The following is a 27,785-nucleotide window of genomic DNA, read 5'->3' as shown; positions in this document are numbered from 1 at the left end:
CTTTCACATATTTACAATCATTTACCAAGTTTTATTATTTTTTATTGCATCTTAAATAAATTTTACTCAAATTAATCATAAAAAGTTTTATTGCAATCATATAGAAGAAAATTAAATGCAAAATTAAAAACAAAGAAATAAAATAATAGGTAATGAGTTAGAATGTAAACCATGTTATATAATACTTCTCAGTTTTCCATACATAGTAACATTGAACAAGTAAAAATCGAATGTATCTTCATCAAATAAATAATGTATCTTTTTTATACTAATATGATTTAGACTTAAAATGAATCATTTTAGTTCGGAGAAATTTTTTTTTAAGTAATATAAATTCACACAAAAACCCACTTAATACAAATTTAAAATTACATGCAAATTCATAGAAGTATTTAACTTATATCACTTAAGAATGCAAAATTTTAAGGCACTTCAAATAGTATTCACTATTTTCAATGAATTATTGGTAAATATTTTAAATGTTAAGGAACAGTTTCTTCTCTGAGAAAATCATTGTAAAAATAATGTAATCAAATCATGATGTAAAAAATTATCAATATAATTTTTCACGTCCTGAATATAACATTAAACAATTTAAGAAACAAGACCTTTAATAAATTACCCAAAGAAATTACTTCATTTTACATTTTTTGTGTATAAATATGTAAATATCACTGGAATTATCTATGCACTAACATCAAAAATATAAACATTAAATTACTAGTAATTCTTATTTTCAGGGGTTCAAAACACAAATGTATTCTTATAAAAATAAGAATTTGGGATATATATATATACAAGCAATACTTTGACAATTAAGTGCTTTAGCAATAAAAAGGCAGAAAATTAAAAAAAGAAGAAAAAGATGACAATTATATTGAGGCAATCTTAAAATAACATTTCTTGAAATTGATTGTAAACATAAAACAAGTCCAAATTTATTTATTATAGTTTATTAGTAAAACTCCCATTTTAATAGTCATACTTAAAAATAAGATGTCTTAGTGAGTTTAAAGTTACGTATATTTGTTGGTTATGTATGTCCAAATTAAACTCACAGTACTCAACTCATCAGCTTGACCTGGCAAAGTATTTTAAATTATCCATAAGTCACAAAACATTTTTCAAGTACTACAATACTGTATAGGAAACATACAGAGCAGGAGTATTGAGTACATAGTATAAAAGCATCTCAAATAAATGTCAAGTATCATATTGACTCCTCTTATTTACAAAAAAATTATTGAACAAAACTAATCAAAATTTAACTGCTGTAATAAATGTTAATTTAAATTAGTGCTTTTAAATCTGAATAAAAATTTGACTAAGAAGCTGTTTCTATATATAATTATAACGGAAAGAGTTATTTTAAAATAAAGTATTAAGGTTGCAGTTATCTCTGGCATGAGTAAGTAATTATTGCAGACTTAATTTCACACATTTGAAAGTTTTTTTAAAACCTCTATAGAAGTCAATGGCAAACAGATTATTACTAAAGAATTGCATTAGGTAGGTAAGATTTATTAATCACAGAAAATATAAGATATTTAAAGGAAGTTAGGTATTATTTTTCTCCGTATGTGACGTTAGAAAGAGGTTAATTCACACACCAGAAAGAAATGTAGGTAGTTTCAATGAGCTATATTTGTAAAATTTCTGCTTTGTTAAGATTTTAATGCAAACTTTGTTATATTTTTTAAGGTAAGAAGGTGACATATTTTAGTTTTAATAAGTAGATCATAAGAAAACAATTCTTAAATGTTATTAGAGCATCTAATACTGAAATTTATATTTATACTTGAAATATTGTAAAACAAGCTACTTCATTAGTTTATACTTTTATAATTCACTTTCTTAGAATTTAACAATCAACTATTTTTAAATTTAATTTCAAACTATGCTACAAATACAAATTCTGCCTACACTAAAAAAGGTTGAATACTGTGAGTTTAGCTTTATCATAAGGTTGAAAAGTAAAACTTATAAACTAAAGCACAAGCATAAAAATTGGAATGTAGTCAACAGCAATATAAATTGTAATTCAATCTAAAATATACATATAACAATAGTTTTAAAGATCCATATAAACAATAGCAGCATGTACATATTTTAATATGCAAAATAGGCATAGATAATATAAAACTTAAGTGAAAATTACAAATACAACTTTATTCACTACATGTATCAAACATGGATATTTGAATCACAGATTATTTTATCATAACTACAAAAAAAAAAGTGAATGATTATAGTTTCCACATTGAACTTGTTTTTTCCTTCAAGAAACCACTACTTGATTAAAATATGTGAATATAGGTTAATACTGGTACTACTTTGCACCAAAACATTTAATGTAGATGTAAACATAGCTCCCATTATTACTTTATGTTTTATGCTATTTATAGGGTACATAGCATTTGATTTTTATTTAAAGCTCAATTTGATGCCAAAATATACAAGTGTAAATCAACAAACACAAAACATAAATATCTAAAAATATCAGTTTCACCTTGCTTATTATTTAAGTCAATTTATCAGAATTTTAATAATCTAAACACAATCTTCCAGAGACATTAGCAATGGGTTGACATATTCAAAACCTTCAAATTCACTCTGATCAATTTTCTCAATTTCACTCGAATCATCGGGGGTGAGAAGCACAGGCTCGCTAGTGAATTGAGGATCAAAATGTTCCAGATCTCGATCGGTTTCCAATTTAGGTTTGTAAGGAGGAGGCACTTGCTTTGCTTCTAACAGCTGCCAATCGACGCTCTTGAAAAAGGCATGTGAGGTGATGTCTGAAAAACCAGATTGGGGGTGACATCCTAAACGCTCAACAGGATTTTTATTCAAAAATCCTTTTAAAACAGATTGGGCTTTAACAGAGATAGATCTTGGAATACGTATGGTTTTCTCCAATATAACTTGAAAAAGAAAATCCTCTGTATTTTGATCCGGATTTTCTGCAGCGCCAACAATATCAAAAGGTGAACGCCCAGCAAGCATTTCATAGAGCAAAACACCCAAAGCCCAATAATCGACTCCATACGAGTAATCTTCTCCCCGCAGAATTTCAGGAGCAATGTAATTAGGTGTACCGCAAAATGTGCTAGTTGTATCTCCTGGTCTAATACCTTCCTTACACATTCCATAATCAGTCAACTTGATATGCCCTTCATGATCCAAAAGAACATTATCCAATTTTAAATCCCTGTAAATTATACCTCTTTCATGAAGAAAATTCAACGCCAATGATATCTCCGCCGAGTAAAATCTTGCATGTTCCTCTGGCAATCTGCGCTGACGTTGCATATGAAACATCAAATCTCCTCCCCGCACAAATTCAATGATGAAGAAAAGCCTACTTGGGGATTGAAAACAGGAATGTAACCCAACAAGAAAAGGGTAGTTAGAAGCCGTTTCAAAAACATGTTTTTCCGTTTGCACCCAATCTATGTCGTCATCCATAGCAACCAGCTCTTTCTTGATAATTTTCATGGCATAAATTTGTTTTGTGGTTTTAAGCTCAACCATTAAAACTTTAGCATAAGAGCCTCTTCCAATCACTCTCAACAAATCGAAATCGTGAAGGGTAAACTGCCTGGAGCCTGACAAAGCCATGTCGTTGGAAGCCTGATCAATATCTTGAACAGACACTTGCTCATTTTGTGACAGACTTTCTCTTAGTTCCATGATCTGGTTTTGCCTTTTCTTAGCTGCTGGTGTTCCAGATCTCGAGAGTTGACTTCCACTTTCATTTAATTCACCGTTTGACGATATTTTATCGGATTTACTCATACGATTGGCAGCATTACCACCAGATTCTAATCCCACGAGGCACTGTAGCTTGATTAGTTTGTGGCATTTTTTATGGACCAAGAGCTTACAATTGACACATTTGAAACCTTGTCGTCCTAAACCCCAAATACGATCGACACAAAAGGCACAATAAGCCCTGCGGTTGAAACGTTTTGCCTGAAATAAATGGCCATTGACTTTATAAAGTTTTCTCCAACGGTGGGCACCACGACGATAAATACTTTTATCTTCGCCGATGCAGGGCATTCCAGGTAAGGGAGGTACACTAGGGAATACATGTACAGTTAATTCTGAATCTTTATTTACATCATACAGACGAAGAGCTTCATCTAGTTCGGCCTGCGAAGATATTGTACACGGATCTCCTTCTTCATCAATCCATTTAATGGTAAATACTTGATCGTTACTAAACTTGCATATTTCTCTCATTTCTTTACAGAAGTCCTCAAGAGTGACTGTATATTCTATATAAGTTATCATTACGCCACCATTGTAAACAGTTTTTATTCTAATTTCGTTACCAGGCATTTGAGACATTTTTCTTAGTGTTTAAGACAAATCAATGACAAGTTCTGCGAAAATGTCAAACTTGCTCCAGGCACTTTGCTTACACGGTAATGAAGAATAAGATTCTAAGTATAAAGAATTAAAGTTAAATTTGAACTGAACACTTATATGAGATTCATTTGTGTATAAAGAAACTAATAAATTGTAAAATTTCTCTAAGTAAGAAAATAATTAAATACTGGGCAGGGCTAAGTTCCGCACAAAATCAATTGAACACGGTGATCTTGTTTATATACCTATTGCTGCCATATACTGGAGAAAAAAACATTAAATTAACATTGCATTAAAAATGCAGAATTTCTAATATAATTCTCTGGAGACTAAATGAAATAGGTGAATAATTTATTTTGAATGTTTAGCTCAAATGATTGTGAATTTTGAACTCGAATTTCATCTGAACATGTTTACCCAACCAAAATTTAATTTTAACTTTGAGGCAGTAATGCAATTGCCTTAATTTTGGCGTAATTAGAATTTAAATGCGGCCGAAATGTATCTATATTTATGTTTCATTTTATTTGATTTCTAATTATGTTAGAAAAATACCAATAAGGAGACTGATTTTTGACTTGAACCTACTACTCAGTAAAATTTAATGACAAATGCCAGTCTTCTTTGGCAGTACAAGTAAATGTTTTAGATTTTTAGCAATCAATCAATTTATATTTAATTGATAGATTTATTGCCAGAAACAAATCGAGATCAGAGAAGTCAGCAGAGGACTAATTACAGAGAAAGAGACTAACATTATTTGGTTAAATAATGTACTAACCAGGCTATTCTACCGATATTTTAAAGAAGCTGACACCTTTACTTTGCACTAATTTCAGGATGCGACATATAATAACATCACGGTATTATTTTCTTTTTGAAAAATTACGTTTGCTTTTTTAAGGATTATTTTTTTCTTCTTTCCAAAATTAATGATTTAATGTTACAAAATTATGTTATTCTTTTTAAGTTCTTGTTGAAATATATTTTAAATAAATTAAATGGCATTTAATGTGTTTTTTATTAAATAAAGTATAATATTATAAAAGTATACATAGAATAGTTATTTATTAAAAGATCAAAATCTTAGAAATTTAATTATGCCTAAAGTAAATAATGACATAAATGTTAAGTTTCCACTTTTAAATGAGATTTTGGTTGTTGATGTTGTACTAGAGCTGCTCTAATGAGCTATTTGCAATCTTCTGGGATTCACCCCTTTTGTACTCTTATCCATTTATCTGTACAGGGATATTTCCTTATCGTGATGTGTTGCTCAAATTACAATCGCCAAGGTGCCAAATAGATTTTAAATTTGTAAATAAAAAAAAAAGAGTAGATGTTTGCCGGTGGTTGACTGCAAGTTAAACTTTTCGAGTTAATCTCTTTCTGTGATGTTTTTTCTTAGTTTTTCGCGGGCCACTGCTCGGAAGTTTCCAAGACTTGGCGATTATTCTACAGCTGATCACGATATGGAAATCTCTCTCACTGTACTACAGTGTTTTCATCATAGAAAAAAAAATGGGTGAGAATTTCTCACCCTTTCTCAAAAACATGGTGAGATTTCAAAAAGTTAAGTGAGATTTCTAAAAATTGAAGGAACACAAATAAATTTGAAAAAAAATCTTTTCTATAATTATAATAAATTTTTAACGTCCTCTACTTTTTAAAAGCATTGAATATTTTTGCTGCATCATTATATGATATTTGCTGAATCATCATAGATTTTGCCTTTACCAGGTATTTGTCCATCTTACATTAGTGCATAAAAATTTTTAACGTCTTACATGAAGAAACCTTACCTATGGTAAACACGTGGTAGCAGAGAAATGTGTTCTGGAAGGGGTACCGTGGTTCGGAGGGGTAGTGTTCTGTTGTTCGAAAAAGTTCTGAACAATACTGGTAAATAGGGAAGCTAGATAACGGGGTGGATGTTGAAAATAATGAAAGATCCAGGAAGAAAAGTGAAACGGATTTTATTCTAAATGGCGTAATGCGAGAAATTCTCGAATTTTGAAATTGATTTATAGAATGCGCAAATTTCTCGCTGTAATAATTTTTTAATGCGAGAAAAGAAAAAAATATGCGAGGTTCTCACTCTGTAGTGAAAACAGTGGTACTATCACAATTTTACTTGGAAGTCAGATCGTTATAGCAATCACATCACTTTCTCAAATCACCTAAGGAGAATGTTTTGGCATCAATACCTTTTTGTGTCAATTATCTTCACCTAGGCACCAAAGAATTTTTTAACTTGCAAAAATGTTAAAAAAAAGAAAAGAAAAATGTTTAGTGGTTTTCCCAGGAGTGGTTACGTGTTGTAGCAGAGGGTAAAATTTCAACTTGCCTGCTCGCATTGGCCACAAAATATTTAGAGTTGGTGAGTATGTTTTGCGTTGTAAAAAAAATTCATCATGTGTTTCAAATTATCATACTGTCTTCAGAGTTTGTTGTAGGAATATATAAAATGATGATTAATAGTTTCAAACTTTTGGAGGAAGATTAATAAAATGTGCACTATTTATGTCATCAAGTGAGTTAACACCTCTGCATGTTTTTGACACCTTGAATTTTCCTACCAAAGAAAGATCTTTAAACTTTGAAAAGAAGATATAAAGAAACCTTTCATGTTATTAAACCTAAATCTTTTAAATGAACTAGTGACATTTGTGTTATTAAAGTAAGTAGAATTCTGAGTTCATATCTGTGAAGTGTTTGCTGGATATGGACTCGGATGCTGAAGAAGTTAAAGAGTGAAGAGTATTCCACAAGCTTCCCGAATTTGCTCTAGATTATAATATTTTGTGTCATTTTATAATTTTCAGTTTCTATATTTTTTCCCCCATGGTTTTGGCCATCCAAAAGTTCTGTTAAAAGTTTAAGAAAGTGTTCGCATTTTTGTGAAAGTAGTCTTAGTAAAAATAGTTTAATCTGGCTACTACCTTTAGAACTGAAATTTTCATGCCTTTCAAGTTAATCCCGTTGTATGATATTTATTTTTTTTAATCTCAAGTGCCATTGTCTGCTGATTACCAAAATTCTAAATTTTTTTTTTGCTATATGTATTCATACAGAAATCTTTTCCACTCAACTATGAGATAAATGGATAAGAGTGAAAGTGATTTGAACAAACATAAGATAATTTCTAAAATAAGAAGCCTGTCCTCCATTTTTTAGCTACCCTAATATGATTTCCCTACCCTAATAATATTCATGTGGCAAAATCAATCCTCATTGTTCACGGAGCTTATAAAGGTGGACCCATAGAAAAGTTAAAATTTATAATACAAATATTAGTATTCACCTACATAATATTCAAGTATAGTTCTGGAATATCATTTATTGGCTTGTCTAAAATTACAAAAACATCACATTGGAATAAATTTAGAGTAAAGCAATATTGTACTTAGTTCTTCATTTCTTTTATTCTGAAAAATTTTGCTAATTTAGTTTTCAAATAATTCATAATAATTTGCAACATTTGAGCATTCTTGTATATTCCAATTTTTGTCAATATCTAGTTCTAGAACACCAATATTTATTGCTCTTACTATTTTTGAAATTTTATTTACTTTCAGATACTACTGCAAAAAAATCACGCCTGGCAGTCGTTATGTCAAGCCACTTACCGGTGTTAAAGAATTTTTGGTACAGAAGTGTTTTGCTTTTGTTCAAGGATATGAGAAAATACTTGAAACAAAATTTCCTCAAGCCTTTAAAATTTATCAGGTTTTTTCTGTTGGTAATATTTGTTCCTTGTCTTATTAAATTGTCTCTTAATGCTTTATAATATGATAATAATGTGTTGTGAAGATTTGAATATGGTCATGAACTATTAAAATGAAAAAGCTTTCAGGCACTATTATTTATTTTAATTTATAATGAATAATTAAAGGAGTTTAATTTCTCTGTCTTCCTAGTGCACTTTAGCATCCAAATAGAGTCTCGGTGCTGCCATCTAGTGTGGCAGAAACTAGACGTCCAAATTAACATGACCTACGGTATCTCACCCATTGTGGTGGTCCTGAAAGAGTGGATACCACCTCTGGAGAACGCACTAAGTCTGCTCATTGGCAAGACCGATTGTGCAGCTCATTGGAAATAAAAGAAAATTTTTAAAAAAATTTCGCTGTTTATTAGAAAATAGGCTTGGAATATTTGGAACCTCGATTATTTGAATTTCTTTAACTGGAATACTTCTTTTAAGCTCTTCTTTTAGATTGATTCTGAAGTTTTTCTTTTTACATATATATATATTCCTCTTCAACCTGAATCGAAGCATAGGGCTTCTATTATAGCTCTCCATCTCCTTCTATTTGTGGCTAGATATTTCGTTTCTCTCCATGTCTTTACTATTGTTATCAATTCATTTAAAATTGTCCTGCGCCAAGTATTTTTAGGTCTTCCTAATTTCTTATTGCCCTAAGAGTTCCAATCAAAAACTTTTTTTACTTTAAATTTTTCTGGTATTTGTAATTACAATCTGGTATTATTTCTGGTATATTAAATTTTTCTGGTAGTTTTTTTTAATGTATTTTAATTTGCTGTTCAATCCATTTCTGTTTTGCTTTTCTAAGGATTTCTGTGTTAAAAATTTTATGGAACCACTTGATGCGTAAGATTCTTCTTAAACTGTTGTTAATAAGTACTTGAAGTTTTTTCATGTTATTTTTATTTGAGTGTCATGTCTCAGATCCATAGAATAGGGCAGATTTAACATTGTATTGAAAATTCTAATTTGTGTTGAATTTGTTATGTTTTTACAGAATTTATTGAGAATAGCGTAACTGCTTCAGGCTTTGTTTATTCTATTTCGTTTATCTTCATCAGTACCTTCTTTGTTGTAAATTACACTTCCGAGATTCGTAAAACTGTTTGCCTCCTCTAGTTTGTTATTTTCTAAGAATATGTCATTTAATTGCTTAGGATTAATTTTAAAAATTTTAGTTTTATTTTGGTTGATGATAAGCCCCATTTTTTCCCTCCACGTTTAAAATGTTTGTGTTTGTTTCAATGTTGTGACATCAAGTCACATGTTTAATTTAATTTTGGTATTATTTTGTTAATTCATGATACAGATCCTTATTTGCTGATCTAATTCTTCTCGCCCCTTAATCTGTAGTGCAATGGAGATTTTCTCCCCCTGACTCTCCGTTTCACATTCCTTTGGCCCTACCCTTTTTCTTAGAAAAAAAGACACCTGTTTGGCGGTATCTTTGATGTCAGCGTGTCTTACAAAATCTGAGATGTGTTCCTTAACCGTAACGCTGGTAAAATAATTGTGATAACATCTCAACTTTCTGAAAATAAGTAATTTAACTTTAACTTTAAGCAAGAGGATAAATATCGGAGCACAAGGGACGCTCGTGGCATTAAAAAAAAAATCTTTTCATGTAGCTCTCCGCTAAACGGAGTTTCACTTTTCATTTTTTCTCCCCCTCCCCCCTGAGGTCGGAACATGGCGTTAATACCGCCATTGCTGATGGTTGTGGCTGCATTCGTAGTTTAAATGTAGAAACTTTGCATTTTTCTTCAAGAAAACCATCTACCATTCTCAGCATGTTTTGGTGAATGATCACCGCGCAATGATTTCTTCAAAATGACAGTGGTTGCAGCTTCCCTTTGAGTCAAATGATGAAACTCATCGGAGTTTGTGTTGGCGTGGTGTCATCGGCTATCATGGTTTTCGCTGGTAAATGCTGGCAGAAGAAGATGACTATCCTACATCGTTTCTTTTTCATCCTTATTTTACAACTTTTCACTGAAGTTATCCTGCGTTGATTGCGTTTTTTGGCTTGCGGACTCATTCTGGCAGAACGAAGACCTCAAAAATAAAGAACTTTCCAGCCTCTCCTATCCAGTACCTTCTCCATACGCTTACTGCGCTGTCTTCCTGATGCTAAATTAAGTGATAATAGAACAAAATATGAACTTTCCACTTCATCCGAACTCTGGACTTGTTCTTTAATTTTTAACTCTTTTGTGGACAATATATGGATTGTTTTCCTTTTTAGTACGGCTATCTGGACCAAGCCAAGGTATGATTTATTTACTTTAGTTTTTATCGGGTTAATTCAACGCTTTAAAATGTACTGCCACTAAACCTATTTATCATGTGCCTTCCTGTTTTTTTGGTATAATTGTCTTAAGTAATCTCTTCCCTTAGTATTCACTTATTAATACCCAGCAGTTACCGGTACAAATGTCTTGAAGGGTATTAGTCAGTAAGCAGTTTTTTTTTGCATACATAATTTTTGTTTCGTATTTTTAATTTTTTATTCGCCTTAATGCAGTCAAACCTTCGAAATAAAAAAATACGCTGTGTAGTGCATGACTACTAGGAATGGATCATTTTTATCTTAGTTAAAAAATGTTTTGTCAGTAATGTTGAATGCATTGGTTTGCTGAATCATAAATTTTGTTGCTTCGCCTGTTTATTTTTATTATTGCTGGTGTTGTTCAATTTGTCCTGTGCTTAGGGGTAGTCAAGCTGAGTGACCACCTGGGACCGCCAAAAATTCGAGACTGATTAATAGCTTTATTACAAGTTTTTCTTTGCTAAATCTTGAATGTATTTTTACTATTCCTTTGATATATAATTCATACCAGCTATTATATTTTACATTTCCAAATGTGAATTTCATTTCAGTTAATGTTCTTTTATATCAAGAGTGTAATTTTTAAAGTAACAACATGAAAGTTTTTGTCAACTTTCAACTTTTATATCATTGAAATTAATTGTATTAAAAATTTCGGCTTTTTTCCGATTTGAGAGTGTGTGTGGAGGGCAATCCATAAGAACTGCTGCGGAAAATGTCAAGAAATATAAAAACAGGGTTGGAGTGATTTTAAAATATTTAATTTTACAAATCATTGATTTGAATTACATGATTTTTTTAAATCACTGATTTATCTAAAAAGTATATTATTTACACAGTACTCCATTAACGAATATAATATACTTAGGGCTGTGATAATAAATCATTAATATCAAATTTCCTTGATGATAAATGTTTTGTTCATGGAATCAAGAAATAAGTTTAATAGATTAAGAAATAAAATCTCTCTCTTTTTTTAAGAGCTTAAATAAGGATCTGAATGTAACTTTCAAATTATATTTTTTATTATTCATTTCATATTATTTTCATATTTTAATATGCTTGTTGTAGTATGTAATATAATTTGCTATTTTATCATCTTTAAATATATTTCAATTATAACAATTTAATTTTATACACATTTATTTCAATACAAGTAATTTTTTAAATTATTGATTTCTATTTGGAAATAAAGATTTGTTCCGCCAAGAATAATTTTTCTTTGAAAATGTTTTCTGATGTAAATTAATTTACTTTTCATTTGACAAGTTGGTTCTCTGTCTTTGCTATTTATTAATGTTTTAAATTTGATAAAAAATAATAACTCACTTTATTTATACGGTAATTAGTTTACAATAGTTTAATAATTATATTAACCTTTTTATTATTAGTGATATTAAGAATTTTAGTTTCATTTTTGTTAAATAATATCAAGTATTATCTATTCATTTTGTCAAATCGTTAAATGCAGTTTAAAAAAAAAGAAAAAGGATCCAATGTTTAATATACACTCTGTTAAAATTAAACATGATTTTTATTAATCACGATAAAATGCCTTAATGTTTTGCAAAGGGCCGTTAAAACCCTAAGCATGCCATTGCATGTTCGTTTTCTTATGACGGAGGCAGGTTGCATTATCTGCACACATACCCTCCAACTGCTACGGAATTTCCGTAGTTTCAGAAATCTTCTTTTCAGACGGTAGCAAAATTAATGTCTTAATATATAAAAAAAATTAATTTTAGCGTAACTTGTCCACTATTATTTATAAAAGTGCAGGCCATATGGCTAGATTCTTAAGTTCTGATAAAAGTTTTATGAGAGATCCATTTGCTTTAAAAATTTCTACTTTGGTTCGCTAGCACAAGAATTATTTTCAAAATCTTCATAAGTTGGAGGGTATGTGCACATATCATACTCTGCATTTGTGTATATCTTATTGCAATTGGAAACTGGAGAGAAATTTATAAAGCTTGGAAGGAAATATGAATAAATGTAATCAATTTTAAAAATCAGTGAAATTAGCTTAAACTTTAAAATTAGTTGCTGCTTTGTACAATTTATTTAGTTTTTAAAGAAGAGAATATTAAATTGATAAATAAAAGAAAAGAGCAAAAAATATTGCCATCTGGAACAATAGTTCCACTGAATTTTAAAATTAAACATCTTTATACCTATTTGACAAAAACACTTTATGGCTGGTCATATTAAATGTAAATAGCATATAAAAAAATCAATTTTTAGAGTTCATTGATGAAAATAGATTAAAAATTATGTATGGGCAATTTCACCATTTCAGAATGTTGCATTTGCAAACTTAAGAATTATATAATTCAGTTTTTAATTTTTAAAATTTTTAAATTTCTTTAAGCGTGTCAAAAATTATTAGACCTGCTCAAATATTTTTACCTGAGTTATATGCCTTTAAAGTCTGCAAATATGAGATTAATAAATGATGGAATCACCTCTATGTAATCTAAACTATCTACATAATCTTAATATTTTTATTATCCCAAAGTAGATCTGGTTTCAATTGCTTCAGATAAACATGGTTCTAGCTTTTGACTTTGTACTCAGAATAGTCTTTTCAGTTTTGTTTACTGTAGACTAGTTTTTTACATATATGTATAATTTCTAACTTCCACAACCTTTTCATAGATTAAAAAAGTAATCTTTTAGTAATATTTAAATATTCAATTCATATCTTGAAAAATAGTCTATATAGGACACAATTAGAATTTTTATTATCAAGCTTGTTCAAGAAAGATCAGAATAGACCTTGTTCAGAATAGCCAATAATTTTTCATTTTATTTTGGTAAGGATAACTTTACTATAAACATACTTTCTTCTGCCTGGATAAATTTAGAATTCTTTACTGTGTTTTGACAATTTTGTTTTATGTTAACTAAACAAAGTTATTTGTTTAGTTATCAAAAAGCAAAATTGCCTAAACACGTTAAAAAATTCTAAATTTGTAATTTTTTTTTAGAAAATTTATTTGTATCTCCTTGCCACTCTACTATAGTACTTTTATTATAATTTTTAACTTGTGAAATGTAAAGATCAAGTAAACACATAATTATCTAGATGAGTTATATATCTGTATCTACTTCTAGGGACCAAAACTTTGTACAGTGATATAAAAGAATATATAAGAATTTCATCATCATTAAGTGAAGGCAAATCAGTGAGAGACTTGCACAGAAAAGAACTTGAAGTTTATTTTCAGGTAAAATTGTTTATTAAGACAATTTAAATTAAAAAGCAACATTTTAAAAAACTATTTAAATTTTAATTGCAAATTTTGTGGCAGTCTATGAATATATTATAGTATTTTAGTTAAACCTGTTTATCCTAAGTGTATGTTGTAAATTTTTCTCAGTCATTTCACCTGGGTTTATTTCCTATTTAGTTAAGTAATTTAGTTTTTTGCCACTGCACAGTTTAAGTGTAGATAAAATCTAAAATTGTGCCTGGACGATGTCAGATCTACCATAAGATACAATATTCCTGTGTTCTACTCATAATTCACTACTGTTTTGTAATGAATAATATTTTTTTATACCAGTTGTATTAGATTTATTACATAATTGTATCTAATTGGAAAGTGGTATGATACATGTTTCAAAATTTTAACCACCTGTTGCAATTTGATTGTGCTGTCTAAAAACATACTTAATTAAGGGAAATAATTGATTAAAAACATGCCAAGTCTGATATATATATATATATATATATATATATATATATATATATACACTGGTTATCATAAATTAAGGAAAATTCACAAAAATCGCGATAACTCAAGAAATTACACATGGAATTTTATGAAACTTACCCACAATATACAACACATAGTAAGGTATTAAACAACATAAAAAGAAATTATCAGACATTAATAGTAGTATAGAAATTAGCACATGTATAAAATAAACAAATTGGAAGTATCGGTTTGCAATAGAAAAAGTACCTTTAATATGGAATATGATTGCCTCTAGAAGCAATACAGCACAAACAGCGATGTGTGATGCTTTCAATTATGCGGTCTATCAGTTCAATAGGAAGTGAGAGCCATTGCTCTTGTAAAGCAGTTGCAAGCGTGGCAAGGGTCTGAGGGGGCGGATTGATGGCAGATACACGCCTCCCTAGAGCATCCCAAACGTGCTCGATAGGATTCAAGTCCGGGGATCGAGCTGGCCACTCCATGCGAGTAATTGTTTCCTGTTGAAGATAATCATCAACAATGCGAGCTCTGTGTGGTCTTGCATTATCGTCCTGTAACAGGAAGCAATCACCAATTGCCCCGGCATATGGGCGCACATAAGCATCAAGGATGTTGTCTCGATAAACCTGAGCATTCACGGTTCCCCTTGGAAAGACATGGAGGTATGTGCGCCCTCCTAAGGATATGCCTCCCCAAACACAGACACTGCCTCTTCCGTATGCATCTCTTTCACGGATGTTTGATGGATGATAACGGGTCCCAGGTTCTCTCCATATCAAATAACGTCTACTGTCACTTTCTAGACTAAACCTGGACTCATCCGTAAAGAGAACAGGCCTCCATTGATCTGACGTCCAGTGGACATGTTGTCGGGCCCACTGCAAACGGTCTCTCCTATGGCGTGATGTGAGCGGCACGCAAATGGCTGGTCGTCTCGCATACAGACCACCTTCGTGGAGCCTTCTGCGCACAGTTGACGTTGACACCAACCTTCCGGTGGCTGCAGCAAGAGAGGATCTAAGATGTGTCGGAGTAGCGGTTCTATTCCTGCGTGCACTTAATGTCAAATATCGGTCATCGGCACTGGTCGTAACAGTTGGCCGTCCTTGACTGAACCTCCTAGATGCCGAATCTGTGGTTTGAAATTGCCTCCAAAGTCTATGAACCACAGATGGACTCACATTTAGCCATCTGGCCACTTCTGATTGACTCTGCCCTGCCTCTAGTCTCCCGATGGCTCTCCATCGTAGTTCTTCAGGCAAATGATGCCTAGAGGTCATTATTACGAATTGGCTATCTCAGATTTTCAATGTCGCAATCACAGTAAAATTTGTGTGCTTTCTCTCAAACTTGGACTTTTATGCTCCAGGCAGATGACGTAAGCCGAGTGCAGCGCCACTAATTTGCATATTGCAATTTTACTCAGCTACTCTTAGTGGACAACATATGCAAATTTTGCACGGTTTGGCTTACTTTTGAAAGAGTTATCGCTATTTTTGTGATTTTTCCTTAATTTATGATAACCAGTGTATATATATATATACATAACTCACACTATTGTATTAATGTATTTTGCTTTGGCGTTATTGATACAATATCAGAAAGCACTCTGTTTTACGGATATAATCGTGTGGGCTGATGAAAAGATTCTATCTTTTTTTCCGGTTTTTCTTCTGGCTTTTTAAATAAAATTTCATCCTTTTTTTTTTAAACTGTTGTTTGTTATTTTTTTACTTATTATTTCCCCCTTTTTTCATATGTCTTTAATTTTTCTTTGTTTTATTCTTCATTTTGAACTATATATATATATATATATATATATATATACCCACACACACCCAGAAAGGACAAGCAAGACTGAGATATCTCTCAAATATTTGCTTCACAGTATGTAGGCTATGAATATCTGATCTAAATTTAAAGGCATTTATTACTTTGGAACAGATGTTTGTATTAAATACTAGCCGCCTAAGGCGGCCAGCTGTCCGCCACTCTAAAGGTTTTCACAAATAAAGTTTTTTAAAACATAGCAGGAAATCTGAAGATTAGTGGACAATTAAAGTGGTCTTGTCCTGAATTTTGTCTTCATATCCTTGGGCCCTAGCATTGCTAGTAGAGACACGATCCTCTTCCAATCTTCTTTGACGTTCCTCAGGTGTTTCTCGGGCCCTAGCATTGCTAGTTGAGACACAATCCTCTTCCAATTTTCTTTGACGTTCCTCAGGTGTTTCTCGGGCCCTAGCACTGCTAGTTGAGACACGATTCTCTTCTAATCTTCTTTGACGTTTCTCTGATACTTCTTGGGCTCTAGAATTGCTTGTCAAAATTCGGTCATGTTCCATCCGTCTTTCACGTTCCACAGACGTTTCTTGGGCCCTTCTTCTTTGAGAATCTCTTAATATCTTTTTCTTTGACAAAATACAAAGTTTTTTGGAAGGCGGTTCTGCCATGTGAGTAATCGGGTTTTTAAGAAGTCAACGAATACTTTAGAACAACAATTACTATGAAAGCAAATCATGAAACTTCAATATTAAAATCTAAGTGCTTACCTTCAAACTGAAACTTTTCTGAAAATAACTAATTACATTTAATAAAAACTGTTAAAATAAAGAATAGAGAAACCAAAGAGATTCAAGGTAAGTGTGATCGTTCCTTCAAAAATAATTAAATTCCTATTTTATATAGCTACAACACTTAAGAAGAAAAAAACTAAAATGCTAAATACATGAAAAGAACACGAAAACGAATTAATTTTTTATGGTATCAATTTCAATTTTTATATAATTTTTATGGTATCAATTTCTATTTCTATATAATTTTTATGGTATCAATTTCTATTTCTATATCGCTACAAAAATTATCGTCTTCGCTTAAGAAAAAAAAAATAGAGCGTGGAAAGAAGAAAAAAAACTTATTATAACAATTATGCACAGCGACAAATAAATCAAAGCGAAGCGTTCTATTTACGTATCGAATATGTTGCCACATTTTTAATACAAAAGTTAAACTTTTATCCACTTAAACTAATGCGAACCTTACAATTAAATTATTAATTCCTTCGTATATTATTGGTTTAAGTTGTCGAAAATTAATATTTCAATTGTAAGGTTCGCATTAGCATACGTTTATAAGAGTGGAGAAAAGTAAGTGCATTTTTTAATAGTTTTCTGAATATGGCTCTTTGATGAAGAAAAAGCATAGATTTTCTTACAAAATGACTGATAACTAAAAAACTAATCCAAATTTTTGAAAAAGAAAAAAAATACTTCTTCATTATGTCAAAACACAATTATGTGCCGAGTTTCGTGCCTGGGCGAGGCTTCTGGGGCGATATATTGTGATTACAGACACACACACACACAGCCGCGTTTATTATTATGTATAGATTTATATTGTTTTGCATCATATTAGCTATAACATACAGCAAGAAAAGGAAATTGATAAAATAGACAGGAACAGTGATGACGTATTATATGACGTCAAATCCCGCCTCCTTTCAAACTCGTTCCAAACATTTTTTCGAACGAACCATTTCAATGGCATTTCCTATGTGAATTTAAGACGGCAAGATTTTTAGTTCATTATTGAAATAAATAAATTTATATAGCGGTTCTAAGGGTCTTATTCCTAATTTAAGTAGTTTTCTTTATACAGGGTATTTTACGAGTTAAGTGCATTAAATGCTATTAGCGTCAATATTTGCTTTAAGCGTCAATATTTTTAACTCTTGTTTGATGTTTATAATAATGTCTTATTTTATTCAGAATTTGTTATATATTCTTGATCTACATCTAATTTTTTTCTTTAGTTATGGAAAGGCATACATTATTCTGAAATTAATTTTTAATCTATAATTAGATTGTATTTATCAATACTAATGTCTGTTTATTTAATTATGTCTGATGATTGAACTTGTAGTTATTGTAAACTTCGTTTGCTTAACATTTTCTGATTATTGCTACTAATTCTCATAAGCTTTAGTTTTTAACTACTAAATAGGAATAAATTATGTACCTAACTTATTTAATATGTATACATATTGTTAAATCTGCACAGTTTAAACTCAGATTTATTTTGACTTTTTCTTATTCATATTTGTCAACATCATCATTAATTAGTTTTTAACAGTAGTTTTATGCATTAATTTTTTGAGATGCCTTATTATTAGATAATTAATATTAGATTATTTCTTAACGTAACTAGTGTAGTGCTATGTTAATGTGTAATGTTATGATAGTGCAGTGCAGTGTAGTGTTTTGTTAAAAGGGTCAATACTATGTTTAGTTTTCAGAATATATTTTATTTAATTAAGATTTTTAATTAAAGAAAAGCATTAAAAAGCTTTGAATTTCCTATATTTTTGTTTTAATTTCAAGTTCTATATTTTGTTTAGACGACAAGATGGGGAGTCATCAATAAGCTCATTTATCATCAATTTATCTTAAAATCTCAGATTCCTATTTTATTCGATAAGAAAGTGCAACATGAATTTTTTTAGAATTCTTTAAAACATACTTATCCCATACATAAACTTTTATTTAACATTCATATTTATTAATCTATGTATTCACATAGGTGTTTAAATTTTACTTATTTAATAATATTAATTTCACATGCACTTCAAATAAATATAATTCAAATTTTTAAGAAATTTTTTTATTTAGAAACTTAACTCTTTTTTAATTAATGTATGTTTACATATTTAGTTATACAGCTTTCATATTTGGCAAATGTTATTGTTATTATGGAATAAAATTTGCTTTTGACAGTCTGAATCAAAGTTTTTTAAATTACCTTCATAGTAATATTTTATTTGTTACAGTGCTTTGGCTTATGTTGAACGTAACATTCAAGTCACCATTATCCAAATTTATTTTTAATTTCATAATACTAATACCTACAAGTTTAATTGATTGCAAAAATATCTTTTAAGCCCTGTCAATTTTCAAACTTTTGTTTAAGTTTTATATAATTTTTTTTTTTTAACTTGCTATCATTTTAGTACATTTACCAATAAATTTTAGCTATTTTAAAAACGTGTATCTCAAATGTTTTATAATTTTCACTAATTTATCTGACTTTATTCATGCTCCTTACATAACTTTTTAATTTGTTTTGAAATTTTCATAATTATTTACAATTAATAAGTTGTCTCAATATTATAAAAAAAAAATTGATTTAATATAATATACATATTTTAAGAAAAATTAAACATAAATTAGAAATATCATTTTCCAAATAATAAAATTCACAAGTTTCTGATTTCCAGATTATAAATAGAATTCATATGGTAAATATTAAATACAAATTCTCCCAATCATATATGCAAAAAGTTGGCTTCTACGGCATTCTCTCCTCTTTCAATCAATTTAGGTTCATCAGAGAAAAACTTTACGATATGGAAGAGCTTAATTTTACTTTTTCTTGCCATTTCAGTGGTTAAATTCGACTTTATATTAATATATTCAAGGATTTAGTTGACCCACTTTTAACTACATGAGAAACGCCATATTGTTTGCTCCGTTCAAAACAAAGTTTGGAACGAGGAGAGCTAGTAACGTCGTTGATGACGTAGGACTAACCTTGTCTATTGGCCAAGGATGAGATATGTTACTTTTAAACAGATATTTATAGTACAAATGTTACAATTTAGAAAAAGCAAGTAACTGAAAAAAATTGGCTAAGGCTGAGTTTTACTATTTTAGAATAGATACATACATTAGTTATTCTTTTACATCATATCACCCACCTCTATTGCTTTATTTTCTTTCTGCAGAATTTTGAGTGGTTGTTTAATTTGTTCTTGTATTTGTTGGATTTTTTCCGTTTGCTATAATTTTTCTTTTAAAATTTTGTATTGATATTATTTTTAGGCTGTTTTGTTTTATGTATGAAGTTTATTTTCTTTTAGGTTCCTAAAGATCTGAAAAAAGTTGCACCCGTTTTATTACTTGCTGCACTCCCATTTGCTAACTATGTGATTTTACCTGTGATGTAAGATTGTTTTATAATTACATTTTTTTACAACGTTTTTAGTTGCTCCTTTCTGCATAAAAAAAGAAAGACATTTTTTTCTTAAAATCTCCCCAAATTCATATCTTTGCCAAAATTTTATAGTAGTGTTCTTTGACTTGATTGTAGAAATATTTCTTTTATAAGTTCATTTTTTGTAACTTGGAAGATTTTGATACGTAGTGCTCAAATATTTCTTAGGTTGTTAAACTCATAATTTAAAAAAAAAATTTTTTTTTAGATATTTATTTCCAAGACAGACCATTTCTAGAGCTTACAGCAAAAATTAGATTTTGCATTTACTTATCAACGTAAAAATCTTTATAATTATAGACCTGTATTTCGATATTTGCAAGCACTTTATTATTTTTTTAAATGAATGTTTACCACAATTGCTTTATTACATTTTTAATGTGCTGCAAATTTATGCACATTGGTTATTGCAATTTTTAGAGGCTTCTTTCTGCATAAAAAAAGACATATTTTTCTCAAAATCTCCCCAAATTCATAATTTTGCCAAAATTTTATAGCAGTGCTCTTTGACAATTTTTTTTTAATGGTTGTAGAAATATTTCTTTTATAAGTTCTGTAACTTGGAAGATTTTGATATGTAGTGCTCAAATGTTTCTTAGGTTGTTAAACTCATAATTGTTTATTTTTTTTTTAGATATTTATTTCCAAGACAGACCCTTTCATCTCATTTCTGGAGTTTACAACAAAAATTAGATTTTGCAATTACTTATCAACGTAAAAAACTTTATAATTATAGACCTGTATTTCGACATTTGCAAGCGCAAGTTAATAACATCAAAGACATAAATCTCAAGGAGAATTGTCAAGCTTTGTTTTATAAGGTATTACTATAATTATTACTTATTGAAATAATTGCTCTGCATTAAAATAATTTTAAATGAGCTTTCCATGTTCATTTTATTTTAATAACCTATAATATTTAATCATTCAATTCTAAAATTTTTTTTTCTACTCTTTATCTTCAACATTTCTGCTTTAACTTCAGAAAGCTGACAGTTATTTATTACTTTGAAAGCTGTAAACTTACATTTATTTTATTTTAATTATTGCACTTGTTATAATTAGTAATAGTATTTATTCCTATACTCAATGTATGTATTTTATTGACCGAAAAAGCAATTTCTTTTAATAAAAAATTTACAATACAAAATTTCAAAATTCTCAATTTTTCAGGACTTAAAATTTTTTTTCAATAAAATTGAAGGAAATTTTTATTTTATTTCATGATCAAAGTATTATTATATTTTTGTCAGATTTTTTTTCTCATGTAAAATTTTCTTTTCTTAAAATTCTCGTTTAATTATTATAATTTAATACGACACATAAGCAATACCAAAAGATATGATCTAATATTAAAATATATGATTTTTAAGTATGTGTACCTGTTTTTAAACTATGTGTACCCAGTCATTTTTTTTAAAGAAAATGCTACATTTGAGAATTTATGTATATGTAGTATGTATATGTAGTAAAGCTCTGTTTAATAGGGTTGCTCAACCTGTAGCCCGCCAGCTCTCAAAGTTCGATCTGCTGCAGCACCTGAATGTGATAAAAAAAAAATTTGAATTTTTTTCTTCGTAAAAAAAAAAAAAAAAATCTGAAATTTTGAATTGCACAACAAAGTTCTTCACACAACCTATCTTAATTAATGTAGTTTTCCCGTTGTTTTTTCAGTGGTTATCGCTTTGTATTTCCTTAGTTTTACAAATCTCAATTTTTTTATTACAAAATATTGTTACAATATGTGATTTTCGACCATTAGTAATTATTTTTGACTCTCTTTATTTGTGCAGTGTTATTGCTAGACATTTTTTTTGTATATCTTTCTTTCTTACTTTCAAAAATTTTTATATTTTACCGCAATATTATTACAACTAGCGAATTTTGAATTTGTTTAAAATATTTTTTGGCTTTCTAAGAGCTCTGAAAAATATTTAAGACTTGTAAAACCTCTTATAATGTACGCATTATAAATTTCTTACATGTATTCCCTAAATCATAGTTATATTCCTTACTAAATATTGAATCTTATTTATGCTTGAAAGATTTTCGTTTATTAATGTATTTAACTTACATTTATCTTACTCTATAAAATATTTTCTTTTTAAAAAAAAATTTTAAATTTAATTCTATGGGCAGTTAAGTTTTCCCCATTGTTTTTATTTAATTTGTTTATCTATATATTTTTGATAATTATTATTATGTAATAAATATTTTTTTCAAAAACAAATCAGTTTTGCATTCTTAAATTTTAATTGAAATCTAGTGCTTAAAGGTACTTAATTTAAGTGAACATATTACTAAGCCAACTGATAAAAAATTTAGTGTGTGGAACACTGATGTTTATATAAAAATTATTATAATTGCTGTCAATATGTCTGTCTAAATAGTTAGGCATGCTTTCCTACATTGATGAATCTGCCATGCAAGTAGCCCTTCACTTCTAATCTACAATTATTACAATTAAGACTACTTTAGAAATTAAGTTTTTTAATAATTCCAATTTCATTGGTAAAATCATTGAAGTAATTTTTTAAGCAAAAAGAAAAAAAATAGCTGCTTTAAGACAAGGTAAAACATCATTTTGTTAATTAAATAGAATTTAGTTTTTACTTTTTAAAATAGTTTAGCAAAACAATGTTAAATGTTTGTTGAGATGGAGAGGCAATAATAAACTTTCAGAGATACACGTTTTACAAAAGTTATAAATACGAAGTAAAATAAAATTCAATTGGTAATCAACAGTTTAAATTAAAACAAAAAAAAAGTGTTTAAGTATTAGTTTTTCCAAATTTTCCTTTATGCATGAATTTATTAAATTTAATAAATAAATGAAATTCCTTACAAAGTTTTTATAATTTATTTAATTAACACTTTAATAACGTGATCATAGAGCCCCTTTGAATTATTTATTTGGTTAAGCTCATTATCCATTAATTATGAAAAAGCTAATCAGTACTATTCTTAAAATATATAATAGGAAATTTCATTTAAAACTTTATAAAAATGATTATAAATGATATATAAATAGTAAAGTAGCTTTTAAGTAGCGAAGTTAACTTTTCAGCATGAAAACTTGTTTTTAATTTACTGCTGAAATATCAACTGTGTTTCTACACAACTGCATATTAATTTTTATTTTTGAAAAAGATACTGATTTTTTTTTTAACAATTTGAATTTTGTTGTCAGCATTATTTATTATGTTGTTATTATGACATTTTAACATTGTTAATTATAAATTATCCATAATTTTATAATTAAACAATGTTAAAATTTTATAACATTGTTTATTTATAAAATTATGGATTATTTTTCTTTGTGCTTTTAGTTAGGCAGTGGTGTACACCCAACAACAGACGAAATTGTAAGCCTAAAACCATTGTTTGTAAATAAGCCTTATGGAATTTTCTCAATGTCTAGAAAACATTTAGTAAGTTTTTTTATGATATTTTCTATGAATTTTATTATGAAAAAAAGTTTTTTCTCCATGTTTTATTTAAATTATCTTATGTGTTTTAATGATCTCAATCAAAAAATTATGTTAATAATTGCAAACTATGTAAACACAGCAGTTTCTAACATAACAAATTTGTTTTATGGTTTTAAAATTGTTGAATAACTGTTAAATCTACTTATCTCATAAAGGAAGATGTAAAATTTAAGTATTATTAAGCTCTAACTGGAATTTTAGTTAATGGATTTTAATTGATAAATTCGAATTAAAATTATAATTTTTTTGTGTGCGAGACTCATCCAGAAAGTAAGTTTCCTTATTTTTTTTTAAAAAAAGAACTCCCACTTTCAGGAACCTATTTATTGGCAACAAGTACAGCAATGTTTCAGCTATTTCTCAACATAGCCACCACCAGAATTGAGACACTTGTCGTATCATGGGATCAACTTTTGTATCCCTCTGTCGTCTGTGAATGGAAAAACCGGACACCCGAACACAAAATTCAACGCTTAGGACGCTGTCGGCACGAAAAGGGTCAGAAAGGGCATTCTGCTCATTGACTTCCATCCAAACAGTAAACGCTTGTCGCTACACTGAAGAAATTGGAATTGAGAAAACACTGAAGAAATTGCAACATGCCATTCAAAACAAGAGTCGTGGAATGCTTACTGCAGGTGTTGTGCTTCTCCATGACAATGAATGATCTTGCTCCCAGCGATTTTTAAGTTTTCTTACACCTCAAAAAATTTCTTTCCTCTGGTGAGCGTTTTGGCTATGACGAAGAGCTGAAGACGCCTGTCACATGCTGGTTCCATTCACAGGCGGCAGAGTTCTACGACAAAGGGATACAAAAGTTGATGCAACAAGTGTCTCAATTCTGGTTGCGGCTATGGTGAAAAATAGCTGAAGCATTGCTGTACTTGTTGCCAATAAATAGGTTCCTGAAAGTTCCTTTTTTTAAAAAAAATAGGGAAACTTGCTTTCTGGATGAGCTTCATACATGATGAAAGTATAAAATTTTTAAATACTGGAAATAAATTTATGTACTTTTAATTCAGGGAAACTATTCCTCTCCAGGTTAGATTTTTAAAAACTAGAATTTAATGGGTAATAAAATTAGCTATCAATATAATATTATTTAATATTTTATATTCACAGCACAGTTTATGTCGTATGCATAGAATCTCTGCTTTGCCTGGTTTACAATGGCGGTTATGGAAACATGCTGGTTTCATTCGTGAAATGGATTTGGCTATATCAAGGGAAGGTTTTGATGACATGACTTTACATGATCTGAAACACGTAAGAAGTATTTGTATTCTCAAAATTTTATTTTCTCTAAACACTACGGTGTTTAGAGAAAATATGTATCGTAGTGTATTAAATGTTTAAAAAAATTTATATTTATTCAAATTAAATTTTGTTTTATTTTTCTATTTCAAATAGGATTGTATATCTGCTTTGACGACACTAAAATTAAGTCATAATCATTCATATGCTTAAAATTTGAATAGTTTTATAATCTAGTTTGAACAGGATTAGTGATTCTCACTTCAGTTTTTTGGGATACTGGATAGTAAAGAAAGATAAATATTTTAATTTTCAGATAATATCTACCATTCAAATCAATATTTTCCGATCAATAGGTCACAATGTAGGACTTGGTCAAGATTAACATTCCTGACCAAGTTTTTAGCCATCTCAGTTCGGTTTTTGGCATGTTGGATCATAAAAAATAAAAAAAATATTTTAACTCTCCTAAATTATTTTCCAATCACTAGGTTACAATGTATGACTTGCTCAGGTTTAATGTTCCTGACTAAGTTTAATGATGTTATCAAGCGAGAACAAAAAATAAATAAGTAAAGGTTGGAAATTATGTCTTTGTTACTTTTTTTTTTAGTTTTCTTAACTTTTATTTTAACTATTGCTTTTAGGCTTGCTTTTTGAGAGGGTTATGCTCGGTTGGATTAACTAGAGAGGAAATGATCTCATTTCTTTCACATTGGATATATATAGCTGAAAACACTGAAAGTAAGTACTTTTTTAATTATTAGTCATCTTAGGATTGACCTTGAAAATACATGAGACACAGATCAAGTTTTCCATAAAAAAAAAAAAAAACTTAAATAACTTTATTCAATCATTGTTTTCATCCTATCTTAATTGTTTCCAATTCTTTTCCGAATTATTTAAAGCTGGTGATTTACTTCTGTTTTTCTACTTCTCTTTTGAAATCTTAAACTCCTTTACCCCCGGCTAACAACTGGCTGTTGTAGAAGTGCTTTACTTTAACAGTCTTTTATTTCCATTGATTTTTAGTACAAATTAAAAAGAGGAAAATAAAATTTTTTAAATATTATAAGTATAAGGAATAATTTAAAACTTTTATTTTATTATGAATCAGAATTTTTAAACAGTTTATTTTAAACAAAGAATTGTGTTTAATGTATTTTTAAATAAAAGCTTTCTTATTTTTTTATTTTATTTTTTTTTAAACTAATAATTTTAATATTTTTTTTATTGTTTTAGTATTTTATCCTCTAAATATTTTACAAGTTTTATGTTCTACAAATGCTTATGTAGCAAAAATTTAAATTAATTCATACATTCAACCTAATTAAATTCAAATTTTAAATTAGTTTTTTTTTTAAATTACTTAATACACTCTCTTCAAATTAAAAGAAAAACAAATTATATGCTTTTATTAATTAATGCCTGATTTGGTAAAGAGTTCATGTCTGAAAGTTCTTTTGACATACCGAAGTAGTTATGAAAGTGTGCTCCTTATGTATTGGAAGAAAGTATAAAGATGCAGAATTTGTATGGATGTTATATCAAGTTCACAGTATATATGGCTGGCATTATAGTGTCTAATTGCAAAATTGTGAGAAAAATACATATTTCCCATAATATTGTCTAATATTATTGTTATTATTTTCTATTATATTAAACATTATTTTAGAAAACGTTATATATTTTTTGAAAAGTTATGAGCAATTATTTTAAAAATAATATGAGATTTCTGTTTATAATGGCCTAAAACATGAAAAAAATCTGATTTCGAGAAAACTACAAGCAAGTAAGCAATTGAACCTCTGTTATATTTGAATTAAAGTGTAACATGAAGTAGTCTAAAGACTACTGAGTGAGCAAGGCAAAGTGGAAGGAACTGCATCAGAAGCTTTGGGGTTTGGCAAGTGATAGTAAGCAAGGAGCAGAACCCTAATAGTTTTATTAAATTTTGAGAAATGTTGGAATTAACAATGTATGTTACAATTACTTTTTTTTAATTATAGGTGCAAGTCTTTCTCTGCTGCTACATTGTCCAATATTTTTGTCTTACAATGCTCCCAGCAACTGGGTTCTTATTCATTAAATAGTGAAAATCATTACTAGTCATTAGAATAATCATTTGTAAATATGCATTGAAAAATTTAGCATTTATAATAAACGTTGAAATTTTGTTTGATTGTTATAAAGAGTATCTTTTTACATTCTTGTAATTTACTGGACTGAGTTAATTTCGGTATCAGCTTTTAAATTATTCGTGTTTGCTAAAATAATAATAATTACAATACAATCTTGATTAATCAGAATCAGATTATTTGGGGCATAGAAATGTTATCTAAATTATCTAGAACATCACAAATAAATAAATGAAATGAATGATTTAAAACAAAGTTTGTATCTCCAGTAAGAAAACATCTGAAACATGTTGATTTACTTAAAAGCTGTTTTACTGCAGAGATTTTAGAATGTTTAATCTCAGACCAAAATTTTTTTTTCTTGAGATTTCCAGAATAAGATTAAAAATATTTGTGAAATTTTCATGATTTAAATTTACATAGTTTTAACTTTAAAAATTTTGCATCGATATTTATTTGTAATAATAATTCTTATTTAAATGGAAATTGTTAAGATTTCAGATTAAAATTATTCATTATTTTATGCCTAAGATTTTAAAATTAAACGGAAATAGTTTTAGACAGACGATAAATGGTTTATTGGCCTAATGTTTCAAAACGTTGAAAAAAATGAAATCATTAATTAGAATTATTTAAAAACTAAAATGAATTATTTAT

General features: G+C 28.9%; 2 protein-coding genes across 2 annotated transcripts; one reads left to right on the top strand and one right to left on the bottom strand.

Moving 5' to 3' along the window:
- Positions 1 to 71: 71 nt before the first annotated feature.
- Positions 72 to 4,987, bottom strand: aPKC (protein kinase C iota type). The gene has a single exon (XM_016075555.4). It carries the CDS (start codon positions 4,354 to 4,356, stop codon positions 2,551 to 2,553), a length of 1,806 nt encoding a protein of 601 aa, XP_015931041.1. The 5' UTR covers positions 4,357 to 4,987; the 3' UTR covers positions 72 to 2,550.
- On the top strand, positions 4,833 to 27,182 carry LOC107457396 (LETM1 domain-containing protein 1). The gene is made up of 9 exons (XM_016075553.5): positions 4,833 to 5,240; positions 7,956 to 8,119; positions 13,593 to 13,705; positions 20,112 to 20,194; positions 20,880 to 21,066; positions 23,575 to 23,676; positions 24,859 to 25,002; positions 25,638 to 25,734; positions 27,000 to 27,182. The coding sequence occupies exons 1-9, from the start codon at positions 5,218 to 5,220 to the stop codon at positions 27,077 to 27,079; spliced, it is 993 nt and encodes a 330-aa protein (XP_015931039.1). The 5' UTR covers positions 4,833 to 5,217; the 3' UTR covers positions 27,080 to 27,182.
- The last annotated feature ends 603 nt before the right edge of the window (positions 27,183 to 27,785 follow it).

Source organism: Parasteatoda tepidariorum, chromosome 9 (assembly GCF_982258835.1).
Source record: "Parasteatoda tepidariorum strain Cologne lab strain chromosome 9, Ptep-v5.0, whole genome shotgun sequence".
Classification (NCBI taxonomy): domain Eukaryota; kingdom Metazoa; phylum Arthropoda; class Arachnida; order Araneae; family Theridiidae; genus Parasteatoda; species Parasteatoda tepidariorum.
This window is presented reverse-complemented; position numbering and strand designations above follow the sequence as displayed.